Below are 19,153 nucleotides of genomic sequence, written 5' to 3'. Positions count from 1 at the left end.
AAGCAGATTAAGGTCAAACCAATTTGCTTCAACCTACTTGTTCGTCTCCGATTAGAGAACAAAGAATTTTATTATGCAACGTATCGTATTGTAAACATTTATCCTCCCATCCTAGCAGTTAATTAACAAATATGCAATTAACTCATAATTTATAAATCTCCGATATTATTGTCATTATGAAGCCGACCGTTAGCTATTCGAGTCATAGAATAAAAACTTAATTCTGAATAGGCTATCTTTAACCCTTTAGGTTTTTCAATCGAAAAACGCGTGTTGTTAGAAAACGGTTGCCAGGCGACGCCAGAAATCCGCCACGCTACATCCGGCGCCCGTCGCCGCTAACGGCAGTCGCATCACGTCCGACGTTGCACATGGACGTGTGCCGCGCTATTCCAGCGTCGCTCCTTACGTGGATCTCCTTTACCACTTTGTTAACTTAATTACAATATGTGACTTTCATAGTGCTTTTCTTTTAGTTCTTAACTATTCCAGACTTTTAACCTCTATTAAAATTTTTATTATTAATTTTAATTTATAATAAATAATCATTATTCCATTAAAGTTTGCGATAATTTTAATATAATGGATCTAGTACATCGATTGCATTATCTGGTGCTATCCCAAAAGTCCGATCTCATGACAATGGAACGAGAACAGCGAATGCGGATGCGGCGACAGTCCAGCTTGCCCGAGTACAGTAAAAATAAGAGTCGACAGAGATTGGAACAAGCCTATTTCAATGATGTAAGTTCTTGTAAATTATTCTAAATATTTACATTTGTCTCAAAACTTAATCACATATTTGTTTTTAAATTACTGTAATCTCTTGGATTTTACTAGACATTTGTTTGTCGTTGAAATCTTTTCAACGTTTTCCTAAACTATTTAGTCAATTTCAACTTTTCAATAAGAACGAGATAAGTCCTTCGCGAACAGCTTCATTGAAGAATTGATTGTCTACACGACTAATTATTAAGAGGACTGTATATTTTTTTTTTTGCCAGCAAGCAGTATACTGCATTTTGGGAAATTGCAATGATGAATGAATTGGGAAGGAATTTTTGCGATAATATTGGTACATGTAAAGAGATGCATATTTACTATCTTATGAATTAATTTTTATAAAAATTTTACGATTATTAAACTATTTTTGTTTACTAACGAACGGCAAAGTTTTGGCTTTTCAGAAAGAGATTTATAAAAATAGTTTGTGGCGAAATAAATATCATTTATTAAATTATAAGTAAAAAATCACATGCTTTAAGTAAATATTGTTATTTGTTGAATCTGTATTCAATACAAACCTATTTAAAACTTACAATATTTTTATTATAAAACAATATTTAATTAAACGCTGCGTTGCGGCTGCCGGACTTCGTGTTTTCAATTTCGTCTCTATTCTTTCAACTAATCAATTTCCATTTGTTGTACATGTACCCAAATTTAATTTCGCACTTATACTACTTTTTAATTTGAATCTCAAGCCAAACTGTAAGCATATTTTTATTTGTCTACACTAACAAAATTATATTACATTGTATTTTATTAATGTTATGAATAAACTCTAAAACTACTTGTTCGATTTCAAAAAATATTTTGGCAATAGAAAGCTACATTATAACTGTGTAACAATAACCCAGGCTTTGTTCAAAATGTTTTAAAAATAAATGTCCAGCCGTGCGAATATTGGACGGGCCGCTAGTGTAAAATAACTTCAATACACCAAAATTCGCAAACATAATTATTTCTTTGACGCTGCTTTATAACTTTTTCGACGAATATAAATTAGCTAAATTTCGTCAACAAACGTCTTACAGAGAATACAAAATTCGTTTTACTAGATTTGTCGAATTAAATTTTCGTCCACTCGACTGATCTTGAGTGGTTTGCTGAACGTTGGATCAGAGGATTTTGATAATAAAAATTCTACTATTCCTACCGAATCAAATGGGAGCTATGAAAGTTTTCACATAGCAGTACATTAGGTAGTTACAACATCTATTTCGCCCAAAGCAGAGTTACATCAAGACGTAGATACTAACAGACGGTCGTAAAAAAATCGTAATACGACACGGATTATATGATAAAAGGTGAAGTGGTATTAAAAATAATAGCACGATTTATCTAAGACGTTTGTCTCTTTACTATGTACTTTTAAATTTATGTGACTGTTAGAAATTGATGATTTTTGATAACGAAATTAAATGTAACATACTTAACAATAAAGATGAAAATACATATTAAAATCTCGTCACAAGTTTTTTAACCTTTAATAAGTATCACAATAAACAGTATAATTATTGTCTATGGTTTCTTCGTAAATATTTACAAGATATATTAAGCTAATAAGTTGGTTTTAAAAGTCAAGGGCAATACTTGACTTGCACTGATACGGTACTGAAGATGCTCTTAAACAAGATAGACTTTTACGGCTTCGACGTCTTCCCAAAGATTGTAATCGTAATACAAACGGAATACGGATATCTCGTCAACATCGAGTACTAAAATCGGAAACCGCGATGCGAATAATTGCGTCTTTACGAGGTTTGTCTTAGGAACAATTGCACTGCTGTTATTTTTTTTTATATTATAAAGTTGCAAACGAGCAAGCGGACACCTAAATCCGCCAAAATTGCGAAACGACCGCTGCCCATAGACATTCGTAATAGCGGATGCGTTGCCACTTTCTATGCGTCTCCTCCACCGTCAATTCCACGTTCCCTTTCCATCCTATTCTTATGAGAAAAAGGGTGGGAATGAAAAGGGATTAAAGTTGGGCCTCCGGTTATTATTTTGTACTGATTTTAATTGCTGCGGTCTTAATAAGCATATTTGGTTTAAAAGCGGAAATCATAACCAAATGAGTTTTAAACCTTCTCAATTAGGTAGCGAACTAAGCTGACTGCCCGTTGTTTAATCATAGATAGCCATTTCCCTCCCAAACGAAGTTTGTGATTAAAACTCACGAAGTATTAGCATATTACTACGGGTAGCTTATAAACTTGTGACCTAAGAACTTTAGATCTGATGGTCGTATATTTTCTACCCATCCATTACAACGTACGTCTTAACTGACACGTATTCATTAACATTGAGTAAAGTTAGTTAACTGTATGAAGGTTAGATAACAAGGTCTCAACCCTTGAAGATGCTCGATACTTGTATAATTTTACATCGGATATTTTTATAACTTAGCACATCAGTAGCCATCATTATCTCACCTACCTTATCCCGGTTTTCGTCCTCTAAATAACTCTTTGATCTGTCAGGGATGACTCAGAAGTCATCACTCCCTTCTTGATCGTTACCTTAGCGTCAATAGTGCTTTTAAAATTTCATGTAATTTTATTATCAAGCGTCAACGTGTGTCCGTTCTTCTCGCCGGATTTTATTTAATACAATAAACCTTTGCAGCAGGGAAAATAAATTAATGAACAACAAGGCAACCTTGAACTGTTTACACGTGTTTGTGCTTTCTAAAGGAACGAGAATTACTCGCAAAATATCCCCTTGCCCGAGAAAATTGTTTATCATCCGTATTATCTGCGAAACTGAGAAAAATACTACGCAATTTCATTCTAACTAATGAATATTTGTTTAAACTTAGAAGTTTTTATTTTAAAGGTGAAATACAACCTAATGATTATCAGATTTTTTTAATAAACCTATTTATCGCGAGACTACTCAATACTTCGAAATCGAGCAGTCTAAAACTTCTAGACTATATAAATTATGATGATTTATGGGTTTATTCTAGAATAAGGATCTAAAACCATTGATTGGTTACCTTAAAGTCCCATTTAGACCATACTCACGCAGCCGGAAATGGGTTGTTACTCTAACCAAATGATTTGAAAAGCAAATAGCAAAGTCCAAGGTTTTATTGTTCATCAACAAAACTATACACTGATTATTTTATTACTCTTTAATCTCTATTCCCTTTTTTTTGCCTCAGTAACAAAATGTGTACCATCTTGGTACTTAATATAATGAGCTCCAAGGATTTTCTATTTATCTACTACTCAGTGAACACGTGTTGGGAATTTGAATCTACAGACGCGTTCTTAGTCTGTGAAAATCCTCAAGTGAATCGCAAATAACACATTCTTATGTTTATTCGTCTAGGGAAAGAATTATATTGGCAATAAGTCATAGGTGTTGTTGACCTTTGGTTTAAAGTAAACGAAGAGCGGGCGTACAACTTTGACAAAAATATCGCGTTACTGTTGTGCGATTGGCGATTGTTTCGCAGCTAATTCGACTGCTTAGTTGCACAACTAAAAATTGAGTATTGTACGCAACTCCACATTTAAAGGAAACAAATCCCGACAAAATAGTTTTGCGATAGTTTAGTTAAAGGTGTGCGCCCGCTCTAAAATAGCGAAAGATTAGAAAGAGGTGTCGTAAAAATAAAATTGATTGACTTCGTCGACTCGACCTGACTTATCACATTAGGTAGCAAGCAATCTACAAAGTAAACTACCTTGCCGAGACTTCACGTCTCAAACGTATCGCTTCAGGGTTTATACCCACAAAGTAAACAGACAACAAAGGAATTATATCGTTTCATTTCTTTTCCTTTAGAAAGACACAACGAATCAGACGATTTATTTATACATCAAATTGCTTCGAATGAATTTGAAAGTTTACAGTCTCTTAAAACCAGTCGCATAACTCAGAGGAAAGCTAATTTTTGTTTAACATTCTCCTTTTTCCTTTTAATTAAGAGAGTCCCGACTTACTTTATAAAGGTGAAATCTCAAAGGGAACAACAAAATAAAGAACGGCACAGTATAATCGAGCGAATAAAAGAAATGTAAACGCAGATAACGTTTCACCGCCGCCCATTCACTTTTGATAAGAAGCTTTATAGCTCCGCATTTATTTGTGCTTGACACGAAACTACGCGTCTATCTTTATATTTGTTTAAAGTAACTCCAACTCTTAAAAGTATTCGTTTACATTTAAAATTGAAAACCATTAATGTATTCGTTTTTCTAACTAGGTCATTACGTCTGAATTCGCCGATAAAGCTCTGATTAATTGTGGTCAGTTTAGTGGTCTGAAATTTTAGTGCCTGCTACAATACTTGAAAAGGAAGTACAGGGTCACGCAATCGTTGACTTACATCGCTAGCATTAAATTAGAACTTTTTAGTATTCCCACAAATCTAGTTCATTAACATTGTTTGATTATTGCGGGCGCACAACTTTTTTTAAACCATCACACAACTGTTGTGCGATTGTCGATTGTTTTGCAGCCCATTCAACTGTTTATTTGCATTACTAAAATCGAGTAGTGTGCACCTCCATATAAGCTCATAGAAATCAAAGCGGGACTAAACAGTTGTGCAATAGTCTAGTCAAAGATGTGCGCACGTTCTAAGTAATATTGTTTTATTAATTTTCTTATATCGTAGTCTTATCTTCTAGCCTTTTGCCATTCTTTTTAGTGGCAGGTATTTTACGGTCTTCTTTACAATACTAGTAAGAACATTTACACTTCACTTCATTGCAATACAAAAGGTGGTACTGGCACCTGCGATTTCAAAGTACATCTTACGACATAAACAAAAGATGTTCTCCAAGGCCATATATCAAAGACTAGATCTGATATACGTCAAGAAGTTTACCGAAGACTTTGCACATGTCATCAGCATTATCGTACAAACAATGTTCATTAGTGTAGAGAAGGCACTTAACGATATATCTTGAAACTAGCAACCCTCCTGCGCCTCTTCAGTTTGAGACGACGTGGAAGTTTCTACCGAGATTAATAACCAATCCAAGTAGCATTCTTTGTCCGCGACAAAAGAAGAACAACTATGTGGTGTAACAATGATTTATTGAAGGTTTGAAGTCGATTATATAAAGAGCAATTAACATTTGTCTATTCTATTTTACTCGAATATGTACCATTCTGAACTAATATTATAAAGAGGAAAGATTTGTATTTTTGTATGTATTGGAATAACTCAAAAACTACTGGATCGACTTTTTCTTGCACTATTAAAAAGCTATGTTATCATTGAGTAATATAGAATACTTTTTTATTATTTTTTTAATTTTGCGTAGGTGAAGTCGTGAGTAACAGCTAATCATAAATAATCGTACAATCTGTAGTACAATTTATATATGCAATTGGAAAATTACATAAAAATTCAACGGATGTTATCTAAAAAAAATTAAAAACATTATTGTCCCTTTTCTTTCAAACATAATGTAAGAGATAGGAATATGTTAATATTGAAGTACTTCAACAATGGAAACTCGCCGTCGTAATTTAATATCAGATTATTCAAAACTTGTCTTTGCGCTAAAAGCTCTTCACTTCTTTAACACCATTACTCAACTATTATTGTCTTCGGATTCAATTTCCAGGCATAATCCATTATTGCCCGTAAAATATGGAAAGTGCCACTTACATGACTGATACCGTTTGCTTTTCTACGATTTCAGCATTGCCTTGAAGTTTATTTTCTTATATAACGAAGCTTGATTTATTCACGTTTAGCTTCGCGTTTTCAAGGGAAGGTGTGACTTAACTTACAATGTTTACATCTTTAGATAATACAATATAGTAGAAATATAATTTCAATCACATAAATCTTCATTTATTATCATATAATACATATTTCATTTTGCTTTTTTATCATGAGAACGTTTCGCCAAACTTTCGTTTCTTTTTCTCAAATAATTCAAGCAACTTACATAGAATTCCCTTTTAAAGGTTCATTATTCCGTAAAACAGCTTCTAAATTGAAATCATTATGATTCTAAATGTGTAATTGGATGTACGGTGAGAGGACGTACAAGTATCGTGTTCCAATTACACTAATGAGACAATCGAAATGCCAAATGCACACGAATACGTTTGATGCTGCACATTACCAACATATGATACAAAGCTGAAAACTTAAAAAAAATATAAACATAACAAACACATAGTAAAGGAGTAATTTTAAGTACCAATAGCCTAATAGTGTGGGATACTGACTACCGATCTTGAGGTCGTGGGTTCGGATCCATTCGACTAAAATAAAAAAAATCTTTAAAAAAAAAATTGATTGAGCATAAAAAACAACGCCATAATTGATTAAGAAGGATTTGAAATCAGGTATTTGTAGGAAAGAAAACTCAATTAAGCGTAAAGCATTTTATTTATTACACAGTTGTAAAACACGTCATAGTAAAAATAATGTACATTTCAAGTTTATGTAAAAGTGAAATAAATGTAAAGACTGTTGTAAAATAGTGATGGTGACTCACAAAGGATTTCTGGTTAAGATTATGTCCTTAACATCTTGCATGCTATGCAAAATGAAATCCTTTGTCTGTGTAAAAAGTTGAAAAACCTTTTGATATAAAAGACATGGAAATGACCGAATTAGCATAACAGACTGCAAAAAGGAATAGCGCAGTACGTTGGTTCAATGTACTTCGATAACAAGATACTTAAGGATTTTTAGTTCAATGCAATTATTTTTAAATACTTGAGAAGATCGTCGATACATTCTTTTTTAAGTAGTTGAAAATTCAAAATAAAATAATAAAATTCTTGCAAAACGAATCTGTGGCAGTCAAGAACTTTGAAATTTCGTCTTAACATAAACTTAACTTTTAATTAAATTTTACTAAAGTCATGTTATATTTAATCCTTTAGAAAAGAACTTAACATTACAATGATTAAGTTTTCTTTTAATTGCGCACAATCTTCTAGTCTCGGAGGATTTTGTGCGGCAAACTGTTTGCTCGCGGACTTGATCTTCTTGGAAACCACTCTCATTTTAAGAGCTACGACTGGCAATGTTTTATCCAAGGAATAGAGCTAAATTCAATAGGATGAGCTAGCAATAGTGTCTGCGGATCCTAAAACATCCGTCGAAATGTCATTCCTTATTACACCCACTCTCCAAGGTTACCGCGTTGTGCTGCAGAGTGGATGTAATGAGCGATAACCTTTAAACTTTCTGCGCGTATTTTGCGAAATAGTACTACTTCATTATTCAAACTAAATTCGTGCAAATTCTGTTCACTCTAATACTAAAAGAAACAATTTATCTATACTAATGTTGTAATAGAAAATATTTGATTGGTTGCGTTTAGTTGGGTCCAAACATACTAAACGGTTTACAAAAATTCTTTCATCAGAAAGCTATTGTCACTGTTTAACATAGGCTATATTTTATTATAAATAAAGTTTTGTAAAGATATGGATATGACAGAGGAGATACCAAAGGTACATTTTTTGTCATTTAGTTATTCGTGTCTGTCTATTCAAGAACCTTAATTCATACAAAAGTATGCTGCTACGAAAAGTGCAACTTATCTTAAATTTGAATCGATCGATTTTCGCCAATTAACATCACGTTTTGTCCCGAGGGGTTTCTTGTTTCATTTCCGAACCCATTTACTTTAGACGCGGCAAGTTGAGTAGTTGTCATCGTTCATCATACAGCACTTTATATTTTGCATTGAAATTTCGTACCTATAATATGATGTAACAACTCTTATCTCGCTATTAAGTACATTTAGATATTTTATAGATAAGAAATAAGATTTTACAACCATAGTTTATTTAATTAATAATCTATAGATTCACATAAATCTATACTATTATAATAAAGCGTAAATACACACTTCTTTGTTGCCTAATATGCCAGCACCTACAGCATATTTTTGAATAAAAAGGCCTACACTTATGTCACGATTTATGCTATATATTTCACACTATTAAACTTAGGGGGTAAAAATTTTGGATAAAAACCCTAATGTGCCAACATCAAGGAAGCAAATTTGCCAAGGTTTGTCATCATGTCATGTCATTTTGACATTTGTTTTGTTGTGTAATTTTGAACATGTAAACAACAAAATGAAATTGTCATAATTTTAGGCGGATGAAGTCGCACGGGAACAGCTAGTAATTAATAATTACAAGTCACAATAATGTCGCAATTGATATAGTAAACTTGTTTACCGTTGTATTTAATGTTTACCTTTTATCATATTTCGAGGAATATCTGCTTTTACGTGCGACTGAATTTACGGTCGCTGCGTAGAAGGTGGTGACATGTCAATAATTCTCTCTCAGAATCGAAGCGACGTTCATTAAATATTCAAGCAAACTCTTAATGAATAAACACGTGATATAAACGTAGAATAATCACATATGATTTTATACAGCAACAACATTATTATTCATGTAAAGAATCTATATACTCGTAAATCATTGTTAAAAAGAATAAGTCCTAACTATAAATGTATAGATTTTTTAATTAGAAAGCTTCCAAAATCAAAGATTGATTAGACTATAATTAAAACAACAGTAAAAGAAAAATGATATCTCTCTATTAAAATTCCCTTTGTTTACAGAGGGAGCTCTTCGCTGCGAAAGCTGATAGTAGCTCTGCGGTGGACCGTAAGCTGTCGACGTCGTCAGCCGGCAGCATGAAGAACAAATGGCTGAAAGCCTTCCGCAGCCTGAAACCACCCAGCGCGCCGCCACCCCATCCCGGCCCGCAGGACAAGTAAGTTTTACAGCTTATTCATATTTTACAACAATATAACAAATACACAGGTTTTTTCATATTACGTAAATACTATTATACCTGTAAATTATTACTATACATAAGTTAATGTACTTTACCTAACTTAATTTAGTGACAAGTAGATGTAATGATCGTAAGATACGGGATTCTTACCACGATTGGCTTATCGGCAACTAAAACAATCCAATGGTGGTAAGAAACCCGTAGCTTACGAACATTATGTTTGTAAAAACCACGACAATTTCAAGTTATATAAAGGAGCAGATCTTTATAACAAAGTTGCAGAGCCTATTAGGCTACTTTTCAATCTTTGCTTATCGCAAGAAAATATTTTATTAATGTTTTTGTTTCTTAAAAGTATATTTAAAAAGTAAAGTAATCAATATTTTCACATTGATATACCAATTCGTTTCTCATCTGTTGTTTATAAATTTGTATCCTCATAAAGACAGGCAACACATCCGTTATTTTGATTGCTACGGATGCGGATGTTTGTATAGGAATGGTTAGTTTATGTTAGATTTGCTGCTTTTCATATAAGAATTATTTAAATAATAATCAAACAACGTTAAAACACTTAATGGCTTAATATAAATGACTTTTTTGTTTGAACTGTATTTTATTAATTGTGACAATAACTTCATTATAAAGATTATTTTCAATCTGACATTTACCGAGCTGTACAAACAGAGCATAACATTTTCAATTAAAAAGGGAATAATAACGTCCGCTTCTAACGTTCCTCAAAGCATATTCAACACACTTGATGAACTTTATCGCATGTTTATCTATAACATAGAAATAAAAACACAAGATTAAAATATACCAAACATTTGTGCATACACTTTCTTACATTCATATGAAAATGGACATTTCATGTCCTTTTCTATTATGATTATTCGTAACTATATGAAGGAAAGAAAACTTTCATATCGACATGTATAATATTAATTTTATAAATGCATGATATTTATAAATTCTTTTTTTATTACAGTTTTAAAATTGGCATTTCAATATTTCACGTCTACTAAAATTACTACCACAGCAAATATTCATAAAGAAATAAGTAATTTTCATTACTTTAGATGATTTAATTTAAAACATTTTGCTTTCTAAAATGTACGAACGATTAACGAGAGAACATAATCGGAAACATTTCCACCAGTCTAGTCGTGTTGGCCCTGATTGAACCAGATTCATTTTAATATTCGATAACCCCTAACGATTTGCAATCACGACACGAACACCACACACAGTATTCGTTCATATCTCCGAAATATAAATAAAATTTTGAGATACCAAACTTGTTTAATATTTTTTTTTAAATCCTCTTAAATCGTAGAAAATTAACGGGATTCTAAACTTAAGACCCAAGTCATCTATACATATAATAAAATTGAAGTGTCTATTTGTAATATTAATAGAAAAATACTAGATTTCGGAAAGATTTTATATTTCCGTTGCCAATAACGAAAATCGCATTTAATTTTTTTTATGTCTGTCTGTCCGCAAGCTGCGTTTGTTCCGGGTAATCTCCGAAACGGCAGGGCCGATTTCGACGGGACTTTCACTGGAGGGTAGCTGCCATAGACAGGCGTATTATAGGCTGTTTTGTTTTTAATTCCGCGCTGTCAAAATAGCGTAACCGGTGGTCCAAATTTGCGCTAACGAAGTTTGCGGGTGACAACTCGTAGCAAATATAAACTCTTACTTCTAGTCAACGTGGCATTCTCAAGTACAAACGAGATTAGAGACATCAATCCGCTATACCTTTTTATGGTTTCTAAAGGCTCTTACCAAACATAATACTAATTAATGGATTACATTCTTATCATTATTAACACAACTTTTGACAGCGTGGAATTAAAAAAAAATAGACTATAATATGCCCGTCTATGTCACCTACCCTCCAGTGAAAGTCCCGTCGAAATTGGCCCAGCCGATTTTTTTAAATGCGAATCATTTAGCTTCCCGAAATCTGGATTTTTTCATTTGATATTACAAACAGACACTCCAATTGTATTATATGTATAGATAGATAAAATCCTACTTGTAATTGTAAAACTTTTAGAATACTTCATTAAAGGGATTCATGCAAATTAAGTTCGAGGTACCCTCCTTCCAGAGGCTTATTTAGACAGGAAAGTTCAGTCAGAATATTCAGGTGTCGAAATAGCGACGCTTTGTACTAACGTTTATTTGTGCACGAACAAGATAATGAAGAAGCAAATAAATGTTTGGTTCGTTGATAAATAGAATATTTATTTATGTTCATGTTACTTGTACTTTGGTGTACATTAAAAGATTTCGTAAATATTTCCTAAATTATGACAACTTAATAATTTCATTACACTTTTAAAATGTTAGTATGATTTAAAATTTTCGTTAATCGAAATACATCCATCTTAGTTAACTATTTTTATTTTTTTAAATGTAATATTCTTAATATATAGAACACATTAAAACGGCAGTCTTTACTTGAGATACAACACTTAATCTATAATATGATAATATCAGAGTGGAATTTCATTTCTAAAACATTCATATAAAAACATACGTCAATATTTAAAATGAATATTTCAGGAATGAAAGCCCACAGTTAATAAATTACTAAATCCTGAGAAATTAATCACAATTGAAAAAATGCTTTGGCACTTGTTTTATTGTATTAAACACATTCATCATGTTCATTTCGATGTTTCTCTCTTTTTGCATCAATAAAGAAAAAATCAAATGTACCACGCGGTGTCTACAGTTATGGCCATGAGGTAACACTACCCCGTAGGTTTACGCCTTGTTTCAACACTTTTGTATTCGTTTTATTTGAACTCCAGCTCGTCACATCACTTGTAGATCCTTAATATTTTTGATTAAATTGAACATAGTTAATTATGGCTTAGTTATTTTGTTTTCAAGCACTTTATGAGTTATATCGAGCTAGTTTTTGTTGGTAATTATTTAGCATCAGTAGCTCTTGAGTATGATTGTAGGATTGCCATTACCAATATCAGGGTCATTTGTGCTGGTACCAGGCGGTGAACGCCGTTCACCCCACACCGTACTCTTGACCTTGTGACGTCATCGATCAATATCTCTGACGTATAAGTATTGTTAGTATTTGTTAACCATGATTGTGACTGGAAAATACCAGCTTGATAAATGACCCAATACACTGACAATGAGACTCCACTGCTTGCATACCCTTATACAAACATGTTTACATACTTAATAATCATCAGTTTCCACTGCTTAACATATTGTTATCTCAGTTTTATCAAACAGTATGATAGGGCTGCCAATACTTTTCTATAAGTGGACAGTGGAAACCAACAGTAATAAAGTTTGTTCTAACATTTGAAACTACAATAGATTAAAAGGCAATTTATCAAGTTACCATGATCGATATTAATTTTACTCAACGATTGTATGTATACTAATCAATTGAGAAATGTAAATATTAATGGTGTTTAACTATTTTAGGAGGAACGGAGCTGCCCGTGACGCAATGCGTTCCGGTGCCGACTCAGAAGCACACAACTTCCAGGAATATACATACAAGAAGATCACACCTTGTGACGTTTGTTCACAAGTCTTACGAGGTAGGTTGCTGGCAGAAATTTCTTTAACTTTAGTATAAGTGCACACTAAGGAACAGCTTAAGTATATATGGAAGGCGTTCAAAATGGGATATAGTCATAGCGTGGGTATTATCGTCTGATTGGCGATGCTATTAACACCCATCTAAAGGCAAGAATAAGGATTACGCGATTGTAATCTTTTTCCCGCTTCGGCTTAAGCCTTCGCGAGATTATTTTGATTGGATTTATTCCCATATTAAGCAAATAAAATTATTTTCTGATATAATCTTTAGTCACTGTTTACTTGAAAAGAAATAAACTTCTAGAATGTGTCGTAGCTCGTAGCTGCGCGTAACAGAAATCGTGATGTCGAACCTGGGTAAGATTGAGTTCAAGGGATCGCGATTTTTTGCTTAAAGAGATTTTACTTTAATCCGAGTTTCGCGCTTATGGATTCTTATTCGTCGGGACCAGACAATGACTCTCCAGATATTTTGGCTTATCCAGTTTTGATTGGTTACTATAAGAAGCCTCACTAATTCTATTTAGGTGGCAACTGGACCCAAAGTACCGGGCAAAATACATTTGTTATAAACAACGTAATCATCTTATTAACAAAAGAACTGATTTAACCGTCTTTATTAAAGTTTTATCTAATTACGTTATATTTCAAATACACATTAATTGCATTTTAATGGCCAAAGAAATCGTTTACGTTAATTGAATCGAAGGCAACGTCGTCATTTGTTGTTCGAAATACTAGGTCTATATTAAAGGTCGTTTTCAGGGTCATTAAGCCCGTTACTGAGTCACTTTTAACGCGTAGAAATATAGTAACGGTAATAAAAGATAATATGGATTCCTCGATCGCTGCCTGGCACGACTATTGCAAACCACATTTTAAACTGGCGCATGAAAATTCTAGTGTCGTATAAAACTTTCAGAATCGACGTGATTCTCCCGAACTTCTTTTAACAACGCCTTAATTTGCGAAGAGAGAAAGTTTTCGAACTCAATCATTTTTAACCTAGATTATTTATAACTAGGGACTTTTAGCCTTCCTTTGTTAATTGTAATTTACAGTTACGAACTTCGTAATGAACATCCATAAAAGATTAGTCTTTTTAAATAAAATCGTTTTACTAAACTCTTTTAAATTACCAACAATAATGTTCTATACTAATGTTATAAAGAGGAAAGATTTGGATTTTTGTTTGTATTTAAGTACCTCAAATGATGCTGGACCTATTACTAAAAATTCTTGTACCATTAAAAAGCTATGTTATCTTTTTTGAATTTAAGGCAGATGAATCCGCAAGCAACAGCTACTAGTTAATACTTTTATGAATAGCGATTATAAATCAGAGGTATCGTCGATATTGAACCTCTCAATCCTAAAAATTCTTTTTGCATTTGCTTTTTTTTAAATACAAGTACTATGAAATAATTTTTCCGATTAGAGGTTTGGCAATCGACGTTGAGGTTTTAAAATATTTTACTACTAACAGATTTTGGAATCAAAATAATCAAAAATATATAGTTCAGAGCCGAGTTTATTTTTAACAAGCATTTATGAACAGATTTTCCAATAAATCAAAAATTGATCTCTACCTAAACACATAAGAAATTAAAAAGTAGTAACCAAGCAAATAATTATGTTCGTGACTTTATTTACCAATATATGCAAGAATTCCGTCCAATTATTAACTAAAAGTAAAAAAAGAAAATAAAAAAACTAATTTATATTATTTAGTTTCAGAATGCGAGCCACACTATGACTTAGCTTTGGAATGTGGCTTTTAACAATACACGTGTGTTCAGTATGAGCGTTAAGTTTGAATTAAAAAGCTATATAATTAAGATTTCGTTCTTTCGCTTCACAACTCTCATGTAGTTAAAGATAATTAAATAAAACCTTGTTCCATTTTCAAACAGTTGTCTTGCTCGATTTAAAAACATGAAGTTTATTTGTAAACGAGCTGCTGCCCGCGACTTCGACCGCGTGGTATTAGAAAACATACAAACTATATAAATTACAAAAAGTTAGGTATCCCTCGGGAACCGGACATTTCTCGGGGATGAAGCTTATTCCATGTGTACTCCAGACTTTGTTTTATATCTGTGCCAAATTTCAATAAGATATGTTGAACCATTGCAGAATGATCGAGCAAAAATTAAAAAATTAAATTAATGAATCCTTCGGGAACCGTAACTATTCCCGGGATAAAAAGTAGCCTATGTGTTCTTCCAGACTATGCTCTAAACCTGTGCCAAATTTTATAGAGATCCATTAAGCCGTTTAGGCTACAAACGCTAACAAACATCCATCCATCCATCCATCCATCTAAACTTTCGCATTTATAATATTAGTAAGATAAATAATTTTGCTAATGGAATTAATAGAAGTTAACGTTTGTTACATGAAATTCAAACTAAATCAATTATAAATACCAGATAAAACGCTTAAACATTAAATATAATTTTAACCTTTTCTTTATTCAAAAGTATTTCGAACACATAATAACAAAATAACCCCAAAATATTTCATTTAAAGGGTTTAAAATAATTCATTGGTTAGTTTTAGCCCTAAAATGTAATTTTCATCGGAGGGCTAAATTCTGAACACTCGGGTCACTGACAATGTAGGTCGACCAGTGGCAACTTCGTTAACGTTTTTATAGCACGTTGCTTAGAAAAACTTGAGGGCATCGATCATAATCTTGACTAATTGCCAATGTGGCACACATAATCGTGTAATGTTCACGGAATTTCCAAAAATATGAAAAACACAATTAATTTTTTAACTTGAATATAATAAAGCGTAAACACACTACTCTGTGCCGTAGGATCTCACCAATCAAAGTTTAAATGGATGGATGTTTGTTAGACTTTGTAGCATAAACAGCTGAACGGATTTCGATGAAGTTTGGCATAGATATAGAGGATAGTCTGGAGGAACACATAGGCTACTCATTTTTGTTTTGTTCCACGCGGACGGTATCTCGGGCGAAAACTAATAAAAGCATATGTTTTAATAATTCTTTCTTTAATAAAAAGCCCTACGCCTACGACTTGTTTTAGGGTTTTTGTTTTTACGCTATTAAGCTAAGGGGATAAATAAATTGGAAGAATACCTTCATGTGAGTAAGGAACCATGAACTATGAGCTGTCAACATCAAGGAAGCATGGTTGCCATGATTTGTCATCATGTCATATCATTTTAACATTTGAAATTCATAATTTGACAAATGTAAATAATAAAATAAAATTTTCATGATTTAAAAAAAGCCGCTCAGGAAAGCAAGTTAACTTATAAAAGGGTTCTTAATTAATACTTGTAAAGCATTTGTTAATTCTATGTAATTTGTAATGTAAATATTTACACTTTAGTTAATTGTGAACAAACACTGACAATATTAATATCCACGAGTTTTCTAGTAAACACGAAACTAATTAAGCTACGAAAGCGTTAGAGCGTTATCATTATACTGTACTATTATTACATTGTATAGTAGAATATATTACAAATATGAATAAAATTAATTTTATTATAAGCGCACTTCGATTTTTTTTATATATCCAAAAGTGGTAAACGAGCACGCAGCTACGTGAATTCTCCAAATTAGCGAAGCGACCGCTGCCCGTAGACATTCGGAATAGCATGCGTTGACTACCCTCGATCGACGGAGGATACGCACGTAAACAGGATATTTCCTCTACCTATGCGTCTCCTGCACCGGCAAATCCACGTTCCCTTTCCATCCTCCTCGTATAAGGAAAAAGGTGGGAAGGGAAAAGGGACTAAAGTTTGGCTTCTGGCACCACACTCATCAAACGAAACACGGAATTGCTTCCACTTCACGCCTGTCTTCTGCATGGTCGTGGTATTTAACTGCTAGATAATATCTATTCTGTAAATGCTATTCTACGTGTATTGCTACAAAAACGCAGACATATTAAGTCAGTATGTTGATTCTGTTTCTAAAAACATCGTTATATTTTAATGTTTGTGTTAAAACATTTCATCATTACAAGTTTAGATTCATGGAATGAAAATTTAACGAAACGGAATGTAATTCACAGTAAAAGAGAAAAAAAAACTGGATAATTAGATCTCTCCCTCGAGGCTCCGTAGTGAATTAACTTTAGTCTTTATTTTGTTTTCAATTCCAATCCCGCTGTAAATAAGATTGTCTTTATATCATTTTTCTATCTCCTATAAATCCTAGTTCCAAGAAAATCTCGTATTCTAGATAAACGAAAACAAAAGAAAAAATTAGAAAAAAGTATTTGGATTGATGTGAACGTTATTTACTTCTTTATCTGGTAAATAAATTTCAATAAATCGAGAAAAAAAAAAAAAGATTATTCAGGTGGCGCCGTTTTTTTTAAAATCTGTTCCTATTTTGTACGTAACATATAACATTTCGATGTGTTGATTGTAAGATTTGCTATTATTGTTAGAAAATTTAATGTTGGTTGTATTTTGCGCAATAAAATCATATTGCGGCTAAAAAATAACTGCAGTACGGATAGACAAAAGCGACACGCCTTTATGAAATACTAGCTGTGCGTGTCAACATCGTCGGATGAAACTTAATATAATACATTAGTGATGAAATTGTTGTCTATGTTAAAACTACAAATTGTAACTTTTAGTATTTAGGATTTTTAGGTAGATTTGCATACAAGAAAACAGGTATGAACACACAGAGAACAAGAAAAGAAAAAGCAGTTTCTCAGTATTGTTACCTAAGCATTGAGATATTAGAAAAATAAAATGAAAACATTTTATTGTTCCAGGTCACACACGTCAAGGTCTTCGTTGCCGCATATGCAAGATGAACGTGCACACTGACTGCATGCCGCAGGTCGGCAAGTGCCAGACAAAGTCCAGGCTCCTGCGCAGACAGAAGAGCACCTCAGAAATAGAGTCGCATAGAGTGCAAGACACAGCATTCGACGAAGAAAGTAAGTTTTCGCACTTTTAGGATCTACATTTACCTATATTTACTCTACTTCAACATTTATAACATGCAGTTCAATTATAGTAAGATTTAATACTATAACAAAATTCAATTGCTACGAACGTGTTCCTGCTTTATGACTTTGGATCTATTTGAGCAGATTCCAGATCAAGAAAATTAAGGTAACACAAACGTGACTTTCTTGATTACATTGTTTATAAATTTATAACAACGTGCATTGTGTGTTATATACAGAGATGTGTAATGTTTCTCTCAAATTTCAGCACTTACACACTACGTTGTTAAATAGTAAAATGTTATTTAAAAAAATTCACAAAACATTCTATACATTGTTGACTCAATATTCATAGTAATCTTGCGATTGTGAAATAGTTTAAATGTTAAATTAATGCATAGTTTGCACATTCACACTACAAAATGTGTTCAATGTTCACAATCGTTTGAATCTTACATAAATGAACTGTTTCAACGAATACACTGCTCAGTCCAGAAGCTCTCACCACTCGAAGTCAAACACAAACAAGCTACGACAGGTGCATTAAAGTTACACGTCGGAAGTTATGTTGACGTTGTTCAGGGGCGGAGGACGGCCGGCTGCCCGGACACAGACTAACCAAGATTTGTTTCAAGGGATCGGTCGAGTTCGATGACGATTTCGATAGCTACTACGACGAGGGTACAGTACCAGTCTGTGAGGCGTGATACCCTGCACATTAGTTCAGCATCCGTGGAACTAACATTAGTATTCGCATTTAGCGAACATCTACCCCACCCACTAATATACACGTTCGCCCACCCGTCGCGACTCGACTAACATTTCGCTCGATGCTCAGAGGAGGAAGTGGATCAGACCTACCAAGTTCTGAAGCGCGCCAACGAAATAGCGAAGCCCGGCGGGGCGTCAGGGGCGGTGGGTTCTGGCGGGCCGGTAGTGCGAGTGGCGGCGCCTGCGGAGCCGAGCGGCGCGCGCTCGCCGGCGCGGCCCGCCGCCGGCCTGGCCGTGGCGCCGCAGCCCGCCACCTCCACCTCAGGTGCGGCGC

The 19,153-nt window shown here is 33.5% G+C and overlaps 1 protein-coding gene across 2 annotated transcripts in view; it reads left to right on the top strand.

Moving 5' to 3' along the window:
* The window catches only part of LOC106105471 (SH3 and cysteine-rich domain-containing protein 2), a 95,548-nt gene that overhangs the window by 70,728 nt on the left and 5,667 nt on the right, over positions 1 to 19,153 (top strand). For both annotated transcript variants that reach the window (XM_013285794.1, XM_013285795.1), the window contains 3 exons: positions 9,372 to 9,526; positions 13,028 to 13,146; positions 17,929 to 18,096. In XM_013285794.1, coding sequence (XP_013141248.1) covers positions 9,372 to 9,526; positions 13,028 to 13,146; positions 17,929 to 18,096 — 442 coding nt within the window. The remainder of the gene's footprint in view (positions 1 to 9,371; positions 9,527 to 13,027; positions 13,147 to 17,928; positions 18,097 to 19,153) is intronic.

This window comes from Papilio polytes, unplaced genomic scaffold (assembly GCF_000836215.1).
Source record: "Papilio polytes unplaced genomic scaffold, Ppol_1.0 DF822845.1, whole genome shotgun sequence".
Taxonomy (NCBI): domain Eukaryota; kingdom Metazoa; phylum Arthropoda; class Insecta; order Lepidoptera; family Papilionidae; genus Papilio; species Papilio polytes.
Note: the sequence above shows the minus strand (reverse complement) of the source record. Positions and strands in the feature narration are given on the sequence as shown.